Source organism: Leuresthes tenuis, unplaced genomic scaffold, assembly GCF_036924035.1.
Source record: "Leuresthes tenuis unplaced genomic scaffold, fLeuTen1.0.hap1 SCAF_6, whole genome shotgun sequence".
Taxonomy (NCBI): domain Eukaryota; kingdom Metazoa; phylum Chordata; class Actinopteri; order Atheriniformes; family Atherinopsidae; genus Leuresthes; species Leuresthes tenuis.
The window spans coordinates 4187767-4204564 of NW_027325360.1; the positions used below are offsets into that span (position 1 = coordinate 4187767).

Sequence of the window (16798 nt, forward strand, 5' to 3'; positions counted from 1 at the left end):
CCCAAAAACATCATTCTAACAACATGACCAAACTCCACATCCAAAACCACACTTTCATATCCAGCCCGGACTATTTTAAACACTTTCCCACATGTTTTTCTGCCACTCGGGTGGCGGCTTGTCAGATAGACCAGATCGTAACTGAGAGGTCACGGGTTCAACTCCCACAGGACTCCTTTGAGCCAGAAGTCTAATTAGTCTGTTCAAACAGCCTCTTTAAATAAAAGGAAATTCTTTTCATTCTAAACCATAACTACTTTGTTATGTTCAGGTAGTTAAAAGCACATTTCTCTTATAGTTTGCTGTTGTGAGAAATGTTCAACAGATTAAATTTGACTTGATGTTGCTAAATACCTCCTGATGCAATCAAAAGCCAGATCAAACCATCAGACTGTTCAGAAACAGTTCACAACCTTTTAAACCCTGAGAGTTCAACACTATTTCCAATGCTGCTCTGTACAAAAAGCATTAACACATAAATAATGCACGGCCAAAACCAAAGTGACTCTCAAAGGAAAAGAGAGGACAAACAATCAAAAAGAAGATTTGAGGTGAACAAATAATAAAACAGTGAAAGAAAAATACACAGAAAATACAAAAGATGATAAACAGAAAATCCAAAGAGGGGGTAGAGAGAGGTGAGACTCCAGCTGAGTGACACAATGCTTATTTAAGTAATTCAAGAAACTCTGAACTAAACTACTGAGCGAGTGGGAAAGATAGAGACTGAAAAGGGAAAAAAATAAATGAAAGAGGGAGCAAAAACACAGAAATACTGACACATACAGCAGGGAGTGGACAGAACAACAGAAACACCACAGGGTCCGGTTCAGGATGTCAGACTGATGGTCACATTATGCCAAAGGCTAAAAACCTCCAACAATTTCAATTATTGTCATTAACTGTCATAAAACTTCAGCCACTCGACCACAGTGGGGAAACCCAGAACGATGTTCTGCAGAGCAGTGGTGTCCTGGTGCTGTGCAGCCCACTGCTGCCTCTACCGTCCTCTGCGGGAGATCAAGTCCATGAGTACAGCTCATCAAAGAGAGAGTCTTTGGAGCTACTTTTCTTTATTTAAATGTAGTTCTTTCCCTTTAAATTTCTCATAAACGAAACGTTCTGCTCGCTCAGTTTCACTAACTGGTGCATCCTGGTTGAACAGGTTTTATGACATTATTAAAACCTTGAGTTAAAACAACATGCACAAACACCCTTTCCAGGGTGAGTCAGGTTCTTTCTGTGGGACGTCCAAATCAAGGCCCTAAAGTTGAACTGTTTAGCTAAACCAGAGAGGTGGGAAACCTTGGGTCCTCACATTCATGTGGATGTTCACACGTATCACCCAAGCAAAGAGTGCTGCTGACCCCCGCTTCAGAACATGTTCAAACCCAGCAGAGTTAAGTCTTCACCACACACCCAACACAACTGAGTCTGAAAAAGGAAACGAGCAGCTTATTAGCAGGCCTTTAACGAACAGGAGAGTTTCACTGTTGTTTTGCTTGCAGAGAGGAAATATTCAACATTTTTTGGCACAGGTCAAGTCTCAGTTCTTTCTCAGTGCATGAGACACACCCAGTCATCACTCTGATACCAAGTCTAAAGAGATCTCAGATAAACTGATGTCATTTCAGAGCTGGAACTTATCTAGAAACAGTGACTCCCCGTCAATCTGATCTGGTAAGTACATTAAACTGTAAATCATAGAGCATATCTGTGTATATGCTGTAACTCGATCAATCAAACCAGTTGATTTGTAATTCTCTTGTGTTTCCTGTTCAGATCTGATGATCAGAAGAGTTTATGGTTACAGACTGAACTACAGCTTCTTCAATAAAATATGACAAACCTGCACTAAAAGACACCAAAACATCAGGTAAAGTGTTTTTATGTAAAATCATTTTTTAAATGTACTAATCTTTAAAGAGACAATGTCCATCCTTCTGTTTCTACGTAAACAAAAGAACCCTTAAAGCTTAAAATCATTTGGATACATTTCACAGCTAAAGTGACTATTGATTCTACTGTATGTAACGCAGTTCTTAAGTTGATTTTTTTTTTGTTACAGGAACAACTTCGGCTTCTGTGTGTTGGAATTTCTTTGCAACAGATGGCAACTGGTAAGTGCAGAAATGCAAAATATTCAGAGTGTGTTTCTCTACCAGAGAGGCTTAAACTGCTGGGCTGCACCATATCAGGAAAATAAGTCGTATATGCAAAAACGTTTTTAAATGTCGCCATGACAATATGACTTGAGTAAAATAATCAAATACATCAGCAAACAGCAGGGCTGTAAAGGTAGTCTAAACTACCTTCACTTATCTCACGATACACGGCATTTAGCCAACAATTCGATTCGATTCAATTTTCGGATGATTTTAAAGGGACAGTGTGATTTGACACGAATCGTTGCTGATTGGACGGTGGTCCGTCCTTTGAACCGGAAGGACAACACCGCCAGACAAACAGAAACAAACATGTCACAAACGTGACTCATGTTTATGTTGTGAATATTACATCATCGACCTGCTTGTTTTACTAAATACCATAAACACAAATCAAATCCTCTAATCACAAACCATCTTTTTAAATTTTTGAGAAGGAGCTCAAACAACAATCCTATATTCTATAAACAGAAAAGCCATCAAATCCACTGAGCTATGCACTTTATATAAATATTATATTTATATAACTGTTTTGTATACTGTGACCCCCCCCCCAGCATTGTTTTGTATTATGTTGATGTTCTGTGTTTTCACTAATGTAACGTAATAATGTAACGTAATAATGTAAAATGTAATAATGTAAAATCGATACTTTATCGGGAAACAAAATATCGATATATATTGCGGTATTGATAAAACTTAATTTGATCAGAATTTTACTAAACCCAAAGCTACAGCAACATATTCCACAACTTTGTGTAAATTTGTGATTCTTTTGTTTTCTCTTATTGTTTTACAGCATCTGAACTCAGGATTCTGATACTCGGGAAAAGCCAGTATGAGACATTCAAATTAAGTAGCTTCATAACAGGAAGAAACGACGGCCTTTTTCCGAAAAAATGCACACGTTTGACTCATATTCTTGGAGAGGTGGGGAAAAGAAGCGCCACTGTGGTGAAAACAAACATCTTTGATCTGCCTGTTGAAAAGATCAGACATGAGATGAGCCGATGTTTGGCTCTTTGCCCCCCAGGACTGAACGTCCTGCTGCTGCTGGTGCAGCCATCGGACTTCAGTGAGGAGGATAGAGAGAAAATGAAGCTCATCATGAGCTTGTTTGAAGATGACGCTTTTAAATACGCAATGGTCATTACAGCAGAAAACGATAAGAGGTTCAATTCCTCTGTGGACCAACTCGTCCAAGATTGCAGAAAAAAGCAGCTCAGAATCAACTTCGATGAAAAAAATTCTTCTAATTTACAAGAATTGATGAAACAAATGGAAAACACAGTGAAAAGCAACATGGGGCGGCATTTAACACTCACTGAACAGGTGAACCCCCTGATGGTGCTTGCATCTGCAACCCCCCACCTGAACCTGGTCCTTTGTGGGAGCCATGCAGCCTTGAAAACTTCTGCAGCTCGTGCTATTCTGAGACAGAGCAAGTCTGCTCCATCTGCTGACTCCGAGTGTGTTAAAACCCAGGGACAGGTGTGTGGACTTCAGGTGTCCCTGCTGGAACTGCCCACCTTGCATGGAAAACCTGAGCAGATCGCAAAGAAGGAATCATACAGGCGTCTCTCTCTTTGTGGGCCTCAAGGTATCCACGCCTTCATGCTGGTCCTACCTTTAGATTCTCCTACTGAGGAAGACAAGAGAGAGCTGGGAACCATCCAGGAAACTTTTGGGTCTGCAATCAATAATTTCACAATGATTCTTTTCACAGTGAAGACGAATCCTAACTTTTTCAAGACAAGGTTTCTGCAAGAAAACAAAGAAATCCAACAGCTCTGTCAGAGCTGTGGAGGAAGATACGTCATCTTCAATATCAACGAACAGCAGCAGGTCTCTGAGGTGTTGCATGGTGTAGAAACAATGAGGGCGGCAGAAACCAAAGGCTTTACAAAGGATATGTTTCCAAAGCCTCCAGTGAATCTGGTTACAAGGACGGCATCTCTGTCAAAGGTGGGCACCTTGAAAAAGTACAGAGAAAATTTCAGGATGGTGGAGAGAAGAGATCCTTTCAGGATGGAGGAGAGAAGAGATCCTCTCAGGATGGAGGAGAGAAGAGATCCTTTCAGGATGGAGGAGAGAAGAGATCCTCTGAGGATGGTGCTGATTGGGAAAACTGGTTGTGGAAAAAGTGCCACTGGAAACACTATGCTGGGCGAAGGATGCTTTCAATCAAAGGTCAGTCAAAAGGCAGTAACAAAAGCTTGCAAAAAAGCCACAGGAGAGATCGATGGACGGCCCATTGTTGTGGTCGACACGCCCGGTTTGTTCGACACGAGTCTTACCAATGATGAAGTGACACAGGAGCTGATGAAGTGCATCACCATGCTGGCTCCTGGACCTCACGTCTTCTTACTTGTGGTTCAGATCGGTCGCTTTACGCCGGAGGAAAAACAAACTGTGGAGCTCATCAAGAAGTTCTTTGGCAAAAAATCGGAGGACTTCATGATCATTATTTTCACCAGAGGAGATGATCTTAAAAAACAAACTTTTGAGAGTTACATTGAAGACAGTCAAGACTATGTCAAAAAAATGATGTCTGAATGTGGAGGGAGACACCATGTCTTCAATAACAACGAGCAGAGCGATCGTTCTCAAGTCAGCCAGCTGCTAAACAAGGTGGAGACAATGGTGAGGAAAAATGGTGGCGGCTACTACACCTCAGAGATGTTTAATGAGGCGGAGGCAGCCATTCAAAAGGAGATGCAAAAGATAATGAAGGAAAAGAATGAAGGGATAGAGAGACTGAAGAGAGAGTTTGAACAAAAAAATGAAGAAAAAATTAAATCTAACATGAAAAGATCAATGGATCTAATCGCCAAATTTGAACAACAAATAGCAGAGCAAGCCCAGTTGGTCAAAGAAAAGAAACACAACATGAGGAGGGCGGAGCAGAGGATGAAGGAGGAAAACATGAAGAGGGAAGAAGAGGAGAGGAACAAAAGAAAGCAGGAGGAAGTCAAACAACACGAGTGGGATCAAAAAGATGAAACCCTGAAAATAAAGATGCAATCAGAAAGACGAGTAGGTGCTAAGACGATGGTACTAATGCAAAGCATAGAGGATATGAGAAAAGAAAGAGAGGCTTGGGAGCAGGAGAGGAGGGAATGGTGCAAAAAACGAGATCGTGAGGAGGAAGACAGACAAGAAGAGGAGCGAAAGAGACTTCAAAAGCTCAGAGAAGAGTATGAGCAGGAAAAAGAAAGATATGAAAACAAAATAAAAGAGGAAGACTGGATGAGAAGAGAGGAAGAGGAAAGAAGAAGGAAAGAAGCACGAGAAAACTTTAACAAGCAACTCGAGGAAATGCAGAAGAAAAATCAAGAGGAGGCCAGAAAACAAGCTGAAGAATACAATGAATTCAGGAGCAGATACGCCAAGGATGCCTCAGCTGAGCTGGAAAAGTGTGAAAAAGATTTAGAGGCCATGAGGCACAGGCAACAACGGCAAAGTGAGCTCATGATAAACCATCTGAAGAGAAACAGAACAAACAGGAGAGACTTCGACAAGCTGCAGAAAAAACAAGAAGAAGAAGTGAACGAGCTAAAGTCATTACATCGTTTCCACGACAGTGAAGATTTAAACAACCAAATGAGCGAGCTGAAGAAAGCTCATCAGGAGGAAATAAACGAGTGGATACAGGAACATGTGATGGAAGCCAAAGATGAGAGGACCTGTAGCATCTCATGAGAACAGAAAACACAGTTCAGCTGTGGTTTTAGCCGTCTGTGATACTTCAGCTTTCTCAGATTTCTGAGCACTCGTTAATCCAAGTCCAGATATAAACACATATTCAGTGTGATATATAACCTGATATTAATACCTTATCATGCTACACTGTTTCAGCTATCTACTGTTTCAAACACTGTATTCTTATTCAGAAATGCTTTCATACAACTTTAACCTGTTTATTTTGAAGGCTTGGTGAGGAACATATTTATCCTGCTGTAACTAACCCGTTAACTAATCATTAATAAATAATAACTGTTAACTATCAGCTTATAAGAAATATACTCAATCACAATGTTTATAAACATTTTGTAATTTCGCTAGTAATACTGATAAATTGAATTCTGCCAACAGCAGCATAATAATCTTGTATTAGTCGTATTTCTTCTGATTTAACTGTCCGTGTATTGTGGCTTCATCTCTTCAGCTGTCTGAAAATGTTCTCACTTGATCAATAGAAAATGTTTTCTTTGGTTTGTTGTAACTGACAATGGTTATAAATTCAGTTCCTGGTTAAAACAGTGTGCATGTTTTTAATCACAGGCCTGATGGGATTCAAAGAGCATTTAAGGAAGCACCATGAAATGGAGCTGTTACAGAGCTACGTCATCAAAAGCTATTTGAAGCTCATTTTGTTCCCCATTTCTATGTCTTATACTGAAATTAAGTGCACTTTAAACATGTGTAATCACAGCAACTTAATGTCACAAATGTGAACTGATGAGAGTTTCATTTGAACAAACTGTTTGATCGTTACAAACATCTGTTACTGAGCTGCAGTGACACAAATGCACATAGATAATATGAGCCTTTAATCCCAATGACATGTGCTTTAGGCGCAGGTTTAATGACAGAAACCTTAAAAGTCTGTCAAACAGGACTGATGGATCAGATCTAATGTGGGAGTGTCGGTCCCATGTGGTTGAAACCTGGTTCACATTTCTACATTAATCCACAACTAAAGTACATAAAATTCACAACATTCAGGAACAAAGTGAAGCCAGTTAACATTTCTGTATAAAAAGGTATTATTATAGAAGATCTGATGAAAATGATAACAGCATTTATACAGACAGCTTCAGCACAGATAATCAAAGTGTCAAACTGGATACTGACACAAACTCAGTCAGGTGGATTTATGAAATATGCAGCTATGAGCAAGAGAAAGTGAAAGCACAGACAGCAGATCTCTGTTTAAGAACAGGTGGCTGTGGGTGTGGTATATCCACAGCGAGGGGAGAGGTGAGCTGCTGCACCCATGTAAAAACAGCCAGGGAGGACCAGGCAATAAATCAAACATACCCAACGACCCCCCAGGATAAAAAGAGGAAAGGGCTTCACATAAACATGAAGGTCTGAAAGAAATCTGAGTGTTTCGCACATAAAAGCAGCCACATTCAGTCAGTGTTACAAGTCAAACACATCCAGCAGGTTCTCAGGTATTGAACTGGCAGATCAGAGCAGCAGCGTCATCAGCTGTTTGATCTTTCACCTGTTGTCTGTCCTGATAAACAGCTCATACTTAACATACATGTTGGCTCATATACACCACAGAGTCGATCCACATCTTCCTTTAATCAGAACTGCAAAACCAGAGACATCCACCAATTTAAAACCTAATCAAAGCCAGTCAGGACTTTATATAAATTGATTCAGGACCAGGGGAACATTTCAACAGTCAACACAGCAACCATGAATCCAAATCAAGGTTGCAATCAGTTGTGACGGTAGAGAGAATACCTGAAAGTCTTCTGTATTCTGGTTGGATAAGAATTGTGAGTTCTTTGGGCCTTGAACTTTCTGTGGCTCCAAATCAAGGCCCTCAAGTTTAACTGTTTAACTAAACCAGCAGCTGGCGAGGTGGGAAAGCTTCCTCACATCGTGTGACGTACAGCGTTTTAAACAAATACGGCGTTCGTATATGAAGGGTTCAAATCCAGCAGAGTCAAGTTTTAATTAGGATAATTCTGATATCATATTTAGCACTAAGCTAATGATGATGACTCATCTCTTACAAAGCAGCATATACAACAACCCGCCTTATCTGTGTCTACCAAAGGAAAGAAGCAGCTCATTGGTAGAACATAAATATTTAATACATTCTGGCTAAAGACGAGCCTCCGTTCTTGTGACACGCCCATTTGTTTAAGACAAAATCAGATGCTGCATGACCTGATTTCATTTCCAAGCTGGAACTTGATGTGGAGACAGTGGAACCCTGAGAATCGTATGTGGTAAGTACAATAAAAAGGGCAAGAAACGCTACAAAGAAAAATTTGTAAATTAATTAGTCACACCAAGCCTTTAAAAGGCTCATTTGTGTCCTTTTAAGACTTGATTTTATCTGTAAAAGTTGCTTCTGTTCTTACTTCTCAACAACAACATTATATCATATATCTACACAAGTTAAAGCTCAGTTTTATGTCAACATCCTGCTGTTTTTACTGGTTTTTCAATTTTTTGACCCCACATGACAATAAGTACATGTTAATTTATTTAATTTACTTTTATCTATTTATTGTAACTGGTCTCTACATTATATATTTGTTTTAGATTTAAGCGCAGTTTGAAACTATTGAATACTGAATTAATCATGCTGCCTGAATAATCTAATAGAAATCATGATGTCAGCCTGTGAACTTCTGCAACCACAAAATGCTGCGATTTTATTAATTCCATGTGTGGACGTGACAACTCTTTCTCAGAGGCGGTCCATTTTGTACACTGCTAATAAAAAGATGATAAGATGAAATTTTAAACTTATCCTTTGATTATTAGTCAATAAAAAAAATAAACATTTCAAGAAATAAATACATCTTTAAGTGAAAAAAATTAAAAAAAGAAGAACATGTAAACAAGCTGGGCTAATATAACTAAGATCAATAAATAAATACCGGTTTTATATCTAAAAAAAGGGTTTATGTATTTATGTATCAGTTCTTTACATTTCTGTGTCTTACGTTCAAAGTTAGCTTAAGTTGGGGAATGCGAACTCCAGCTGAATCAGAAGATGCAGACCAACCAGTTTCCAGAGTTGATGAAAGATTGAATCAGCTCTGCTGTCTGATCCATCCTGTCAAACCACATTCCTTCCAAAGAAATGAAAGTAAAGAACTGACAATAAATTAAACACCAGAGAAAAACATACTGACAAAAAGACAATAAAAGTCTCCTGAAATTATAATTTTTCGTCTTCTGAAAGTCTTTGAGTTAAACATGCATTCAGTTATCAAACAGAATCAACTAATCTGTGTATTTGTGTGTATCAAAATGATCAAATTATTCATGTCAATGGAATGTTATTCTAAGAATTGAGTCATTATTTAATATTGACCTGAATGACATTTGACACAAGCTTTGATAAAATATTGTTTCCTCTCAGCGTGCCTCCCAGAGATAAGCATCTCTTACTTATTATTTGAATTCTTCTTCTTACTAAACATGATAAACTTACTCTCTTTGTACACTTTGATGTAGCATAATGGTTAAACTCATTAAAATAAGCAGATTTTGCATTTTCACTGATTTATTTGCTGTATATGAAGAAATTTGATAATTTTCTGATATAAATTTTAATCTAATGATATATTTGTGTTTCCAACAATCCAACAGACGACTGATTTATCTCGCTGCTCTGTGATAAGATCTCACCAAACTGACATTATGGCAACATCACGACCACACGGTGAGTCTGACATCAGGAGTTTCCAGTTTGATGGCAAGAATCAGATCACAGGGATAAGGAAGATAAAATTGTACTGAGAACAAGAACAAAAAATGAGTTTCTCTGTTGGTGAAATAAATCTACTTTTATTGGATGAATGGACACATATTTATTAAAGGTGACATATTATGCTTTTTTTACAGTTTGGCACCATTTGCTGAGGTCTTATTGAGACATGAGACAGACTTTGGTCAAAATACAAGTTGGTTTACGCAAAGTGGCTCTCTGACACAAACCAGTTTTAACAACTCTTTGTTAAAAGTTTGTTTTCAGGGTGGAGACTCCACCCTTTCAGTGAGGTCAACAGCTACTAACTAAATAGGAAGTTATTTGTTGAACCCAGAGGTTAATAGTTAGCAGTGTAGCTGTAAGTTAGCAGCAGATGCTAGCAAACAATGCTTTCCTCATCAACAGTAATGGACCAAGCCGGAGATGTACACAGCATAACTCGTAGTAATGCATGTGTACCGTTAATTACTGAGTTTAAACATTTTGGACATATTAACCTCATTAAACAAGGAGACCTCCATCTTTATCAGAAACATGCCGATGATGTAATGTTAACAGAGAGCAGTACACGGTGTTCAATGTAGCAACGAGAGTGAGGAGAGGACCGGTGTCGTGTTGGAAACACACCTTATCCACACAGCTGCAGGTTGTCTGAGTTACAGAACTGAACCGTTCAACTAGAAAGCTTCAGCTAACAAAGTAATGTGGGAACAATAATGTTCACCTTTCAGAAAGGAACAGCAGTAACTCCTCAGAAGTTGGTGTACGTCATCTTCATTAGCTAAACTGTTAGCGTTAGCTACTGCTAAAGGAAGAAATAAATCAATGAATAAACCATGAGGAGTTATTTCTCAGATGCTTCCATTTCCCTGCTCTGAAGTTCAGGCTCTGAGAGCTGGAACTGATCCTCTTTGTGGCTCAGTTTCTTCAGTCCAGCGTTGAACTGGACCAAGTTGTTAAAACAGTGGGATGAAAAGTGGCTGCTGCACATTCACAGTCTTTAGCTAACTCTGCTGGAACATTAGCCTCAGATATAGTTTATCCACTGGGCTCTTATATCCTCTGAGGCTGCTGCTGGATGGAAGATGCATGCTCCTCAGTACAGCTGACAGCAGAACATTTCCACTAGAAGCTGGCTTCATTCGTCCAGCAGGGTGGATGTGAGTGGGCGGGGCTTAGCAGAGGAGGTGGAGTCGTCTTAAGGAGTGATGTACTTTAGAAATGATAATTAGAACTGCTCATGAAATGAGGACCTTTCCAGCAAAGGGGAACAGAAAAAGTGCCTGGGTTGTGGGTTTTTTTTTGGGAGTCTTACATTAGCCAGTGAATTCAGACACCCAAATATATGCTCCATGTACAAAAAAATAAATAAATAAATAAATTTTAATCTTCCGCTTATATGAGGTCTGGTCACGGAGGCATCAGGTCCAGAATGGAAACTCAGATATCCCTCTCCCCAATAACACTCTCCAGCTCCTCCTGGAGGATCCCAAGTTGTTCAGAGCCCAGAGGGAATATACAATCATTCCAGCAAGTTCTGGGTCTGCCCCAGGGCCTCCTCCCAGTTCGACTTGCCTGGAAAACCTCCAAAGGCAGGCCTCCTAACCAGATGCCTGAACCACCTCAGCTGACTCCTTTTGATGTGAAGGAGCAACAGTTCTACTGCAAGCTCCCTTTGGATGGTCAGGCTCCTCACCCCATCTCTAAATTTGAGTTCAGCGAACTGGCAAAGGAAACTCATTTAAGCCGCTTTTATCCCTAAAGACATTCTTTTGGTCACAGCCCATATCTCGTGACCATAGGTGAGGATTGTAACGACAATGGACTAGACACGAGCCACTCAAGTGTGCACTGAAGGTCTTGATTTGAAGAACCACCCCATCCACAAAAAGCAGAGAAGTGACCCCCCCAACTCTCTCCTTACGACTACACCTAAAGGTCCTGTCCATGAAAATCACAAACAGGATCGTGACAAGGGGCAGCCCTGATGTGAGTCCAACACAAACCATAAGCAAGCTCGACTTTGTTCCAAAAATACAGAAAGAGAAGAAAGTGCTGTGCCCTTTCTTTCGTTATACAGGGACTGAATAGCTTGTAAATGCAATTCCGGTGTCCCATATTCCCACAGCACCCCCTACGTAATCCCTCAGGGAACACTATCGTAAGCCTTCTCTAAGTCCAAAAAACAAATGTGGCCTGGATGGTCAAACTCCCATAACTCCTCAATTACTCTGTAAGGATGAAGATCTGGTCCACTTTTTCACGACCTGGGTGAAAACTATACTGCTTCTCCTGGATTTGAGGTTCGACCGTCGGTTGGAGCCTCCTCTTCAACACCCTTGAGTAAACTTTCCTGGGGAGTCTTATTAGTGTGATTCCCTGTAGTGAGAACAATGGTAACCACCACCCCAGTCTGCAACTCCAAAGGCATTGTCCCAGACGTCCATGCAACACTAAAGAGCCGGGTCAGCCCCATAATGTCCAGAGCCTTCAGCATCTCAGGTTGAATCTTGTCCACATTTGGTGCTTTAATGCTAGGAATGCTTTTAACTCCCTAAGCTATCTCTGCTAATGTTATGTGTGAGCCTTCCCCCAAGTCCTAAGACTCTGTGTCCTCAATGGAGGACATGCTGGCTGGATGGAGGAGACTCTCAGAAAGTGCCACCACCTGATACTATCCTCAGTTCGGGTCAGCATTTATCCATCAAAGCACAATCCGGGAATGACCCTGCTTTCCATTTCTCTAAATAGTTTGGCAGAACATGCTTGAAGCCAACTGAAAGTCCTTCTCCATGGCCTCGCAGAATTCTTCCCATGTCCGAGTTTTAGCTTCAGCAACCACATACACTACAGACCTTTTGGCCATTCGGTGCCTGTCAGCTGCTTCATGTGACCCCTGGGACAACCAAGCCCAAAAGCCTCCTTCTTCAGCTTGAGGGGGTTACTTCACCTGTGGGTCCTCCAGTTAACGCTACGACTGGTACCGGCAATCTTCAGGCCACAGCTCCTGGAACCTTCATCCGTAATCGAGCTCTTGAACGTGATCGATTCACATTGCATGCCCCCTCCTTCACAATCCATTTGGGCATATCGAGCTGTGTGTGAAGGTGAGCCAAACTATCGAGTTGGTACCACTTCAACTCACACACCAGCTCAGGCTCTTTCCCTGCCAGTTAGGTGACGTTTGATGCCCCAAGAGCAAGTTTCCGACAATGGGGATCGGTACGCCCAGGCCCCCGCCATTGTCTACTGCCCAGTTCCCAATGCCCCCCACCGCAAATTTCCTTCCTGCGAGTATTGATCCCACGTGGAAGTGGCATCCTATTGCGTCTTCAGGCTGAGCCCAGCCGAATGTCGATCACCAGTCACTCGCCAGCGAGCTCCCCTGCCAGGCCTGGTGAAAGGGTGGTACCCCAGTTTCACTTTTCCGTGTGAGGTGACGATGTCTTTACGCTGATGTTACATCAGTCTTAGTATGACCCCTCCCATTTTTCCATGATATGTCACCTTTAAAAAAGAAATAAATCATTTTTAAAGAACAATTTTTTGTAATCCCTGTTGTTTGGTTTTGTTGCAGGAAACAACCTGATAATGAATTAAATCTACAGCCAATTGAGCTTGAATTAGAAGTTTATTAACTTGAATTTTATGCATGATGTTGTGACATATATAGAAAGAATATTAAAACTAATTTTAAATTGCTTTTCTGTTGTTGTCTTACAGGATATGACTTCCGCGTTGTGTTGTTGGGAAAGAGTCAGAAAAAAAAGTCCCTATTAACCAACTTCATCACAGGGAAGAAAGATTCCCTTTTTTCCAAATTGTCTCTACACTCTACAGTTTGTCGAGGAATGAGTTTGAAAACAAATCTAACAGTAGTGAACACATCAGACGTCTTCAGTCTCCCTGATGACAAAGTGAAACATGAAATGAGGAAATGCGTGGCTCTTTGCCCCCCAGGACCAAATGTTCTGCTGCTCTTAGTGAAGCCTTCAGATTTCACTGAACACGACAGAAACAAATTAAAGTTCATCCTGAGTTTCTTTGGTCAAGATGCATTCAAACATGCAGTTGTCATCCTGACACATACTGAGGAGGAAAAGACTTCAGCTGTGGAGAAACTCATCCAAGACTGCGGAAAAAGGCAGCAGAAAATGAACTTTGATAAACTGACAGATCGTGATCTTCAAGAACTCATCGAGAACATGCAAAATGTACTGAGTGACAACAAAAGAGGCCATCTGAACTTTTCCCAAGGTGCCAACCCCATGACAGCATCTGTAACCTTCAAACCTCCTCTCAACTTAGTGCTGTGTGGGAGACATGGAATCTGGAAGACTTCAGCAGCCAACGCCATCGTGGGAAATCACAGGTACAGTGAGCATGTGAAGTCTGAGACTGTTAACAAGGAGGGAGAGGTGGATGGACGATTGGTGTCCCTGATTGAGATGCCTGCCTTGTATGGAAAACCTCCAGAAGCAGTAAAAAAGGACTCAAATAGGTGTATGTCCCTCTGGAGCCCTGAAGGTGTCCACGCCTTTATCCTGGTCCAACCTGTGGGGCCCTTCAGTGAGAAAGATAAGAAAGAAATGGAGATCATCCAAGATACGTTCAGCTCTAAAGTCACTGATTTCACCATGATTCTGTTCACAGTCGAGTCAGATCCCACAGATCCAGATGTTGTTGACTTTGTCACAAAAAACAAGAACATCCAGGAGCTCTGTCAGAGCTGCGGAGGACGTTACATCATCTTCAACATTAAAGACAAGCAGCAGGTCCCTGACCTGTTGCAGACCGTGGAACAGATGACCGAGATGGGATCTCGATGCTTCACAAGACAAATGACCGTAAAACCCCGACAAAAAAAGATTATAAAACTGGAGAGTAAACAGAAACCAGCAGAATGTAGAAGCCTTGTCAGAGAGCCTCTAAGGATGGTCATGATCGGAAAGACCGGCTGTGGGAAGAGCGCAACTGGAAACACCATTCTGAGCAAAAAATGCTTCCATTCGAAAACCAGCATGAAGTCAGTGACGTCGGTCTGCCAGAAAGAAACAGGAGTCATTGATGGGCGTCCCGTTGCTGTGGTCGACACGCCTGGTTTATACGACACGAAGCTGTCCAATGATGAAGTGAAGCAGGAGCTGGTCAAATGCATCAGCCTACTGGCTCCTGGACCTCATGTCTTCTTATTGGTGGTGCAGATCGGTCGCTTCACACAAGAGGAAAAACAAACCGTGGAGCTCATCAAAGAGTTTTTTGGGAAGAAGTCAGAAGACTTCATCATTGTTGTTTTCACCAGAGGAGATGACCTTGAAGGTCAAACTATGGAGAGTTACATGGAAGAAGTCAGCGATGACTTTGTCAAAAAGCTGCTTGATGACTGTGGAGGAAGATACCAAGTCTTCAATAACAAAGATCCAGAGAATCGCACACAAGTCACAGAACTACTGAACAAAGTGAACTCTATGGGGAAGAAAAACGGTGGCAGCTGCTACACTACAGCGATGTTCCAAGAAGCTGAGGCAGCCATTCAAAAGGAAGTGAAGAGGATCCTGGAAGAGAAGGAAGAAGAGATGCAGAGAGAGAAGGAAGAACTGCAGAGACAATGTGATGAAGAAGTTCAAGAAAAGAAGAAGAAAATTGAGCAAGAGAGAGCAGAAAGAGACAAAGCACTCATACAAAAGGAGGAGTACATCAACCAAGAAGAGGAGAAAAAGAAGAAAGAGGAGGAAAAGAGAGAAAAAGAGGACGAGGATCGAAAAACATACGAAGAACAACTGCGGCACCAATGGGAACAAAAGTTTGAAGCTCTGGAGAAGAAAATAAAAGCTGAATGTGACAAAAATACGGCTGCTGACAGAAATCTGATGGTGCACAGAGAGGAGATGAAAAAGGAACAAGAGGCTTGGGAGAAAGAACGTAAAAAATGGTGGGATAAAAGACGTGAAGAAGAACAGAAGAGAAAAGAGGAGGAGAAAGCTCAGCTTCAAAAGCTCAGAGAAGAATATGAGCAGGAAAGAGGAGAATATGAAAGCAAGAGAAAAGAAGAAGATCTGATCAGAAGAGAACAAGAGGAGAAAGAATGGAGAGAGGCACAGAACAAGTATGAGAATAAAGTAGAGGAAATGAAGAGGAAAACTGAAGAAGAGGCCAGAAAGAAAGCTGAAGAATTCAACGAGTTCAGACAGAAATATTCTGTAGACTTTGCTGCTCTTACGGCTAAACATGACAAGGAAATGGAGGACATGAGGGAAAAGCAACAGAAGAAGAACGAGCTCCTGCTTAAAAACCTCCTCCAGAACAAAGCGTACAAGAGAGATTTTGACAGACTGAAGAAAGTACAAGAAGAAGAGATGAATGAGCTCAAAGAGAATCTTTCTGAAGAGAACGCAGAAGAAAAAATAAATGAGCTGCAGATCCAACACGAAGACAAAGTCACTGAGTGGATAGAACAATACGCACAGAAAGCTTCAGAGGAGAAGTCTTGCACCGTTTTATGAGACGTTTCCTTTACCTTAAGTTCAAAGAGCAGAAAGATCTCAGGTGTGCACTTCTGAGCACTCGTTAATCCAAGTCCAGATATAAAAACATATTCAGTGTGATATATAATCTGATATTAATACCTTATCATGCTACACTGTTTCAGCTATCTACTGTTTCAAACACTGTATTCTTATTCAGAAATGCTTTCATACAACTTTAACCTGTTTATTTTGAAGGCTTGGTGAGGAACATATTTATCCTGCTGTAACTAACCCGTTAACTAATCATTAATAAATAATAACTGTTAACTATCAGCTTATAAGAAATATACTCAATCACAATGTTTATAAACATTTTGTAATTTCACTAGAAATACTGATAAATTGAATTCTGCCAACAGCAGCATAATAATCTTGTATTAGTCGTATTTCTTCTGATTTAACTGTTTGTGTATTGTGGCTTCATCTCTTCAGCTGTCTGAAAATGTTCTCACTTGATCAATAGAAAATGTTTTCTTTGGTTTGTTGTAACTGACAATGGTTATAAATTCAGTTCCTGGTTAAAACAGTGTGCATGTTTTTAATCACAGGCCTGATGGGATTCAAAGAGCATTTAAGGAAGCACCATGAAATGGAGCTCTTACAGAGCTACGTCATCAAAAGCTATTTGAAGC

The 16798-nt window shown here is 40.8% G+C and overlaps 3 protein-coding genes across 3 annotated transcripts in view; 2 read left to right on the top strand and 1 right to left on the bottom strand.

Annotated features, from left to right (window-relative positions):
* prdm6 (PR domain containing 6) overlaps positions 1-16798 on the bottom strand; it is a 114908-nt gene that overhangs the window by 28172 nt on the left and 69938 nt on the right. The window lies entirely within an intron of this gene.
* On the top strand, positions 3079-5920 carry LOC140309414 (GTPase IMAP family member 8-like). Its single transcript, XM_072387259.1, has one exon. The coding sequence runs from the start codon at positions 3168-3170 to the stop codon at positions 5865-5867; it is 2700 nt and encodes an 899-aa protein (XP_072243360.1). The 5' UTR covers positions 3079-3167; the 3' UTR covers positions 5868-5920.
* On the top strand, positions 13398-16149 carry LOC140309415 (GTPase IMAP family member 8-like). The gene has a single exon (XM_072387260.1). The coding sequence runs from the start codon at positions 13491-13493 to the stop codon at positions 16140-16142; it is 2652 nt and encodes an 883-aa protein (XP_072243361.1). The 5' UTR covers positions 13398-13490; the 3' UTR covers positions 16143-16149.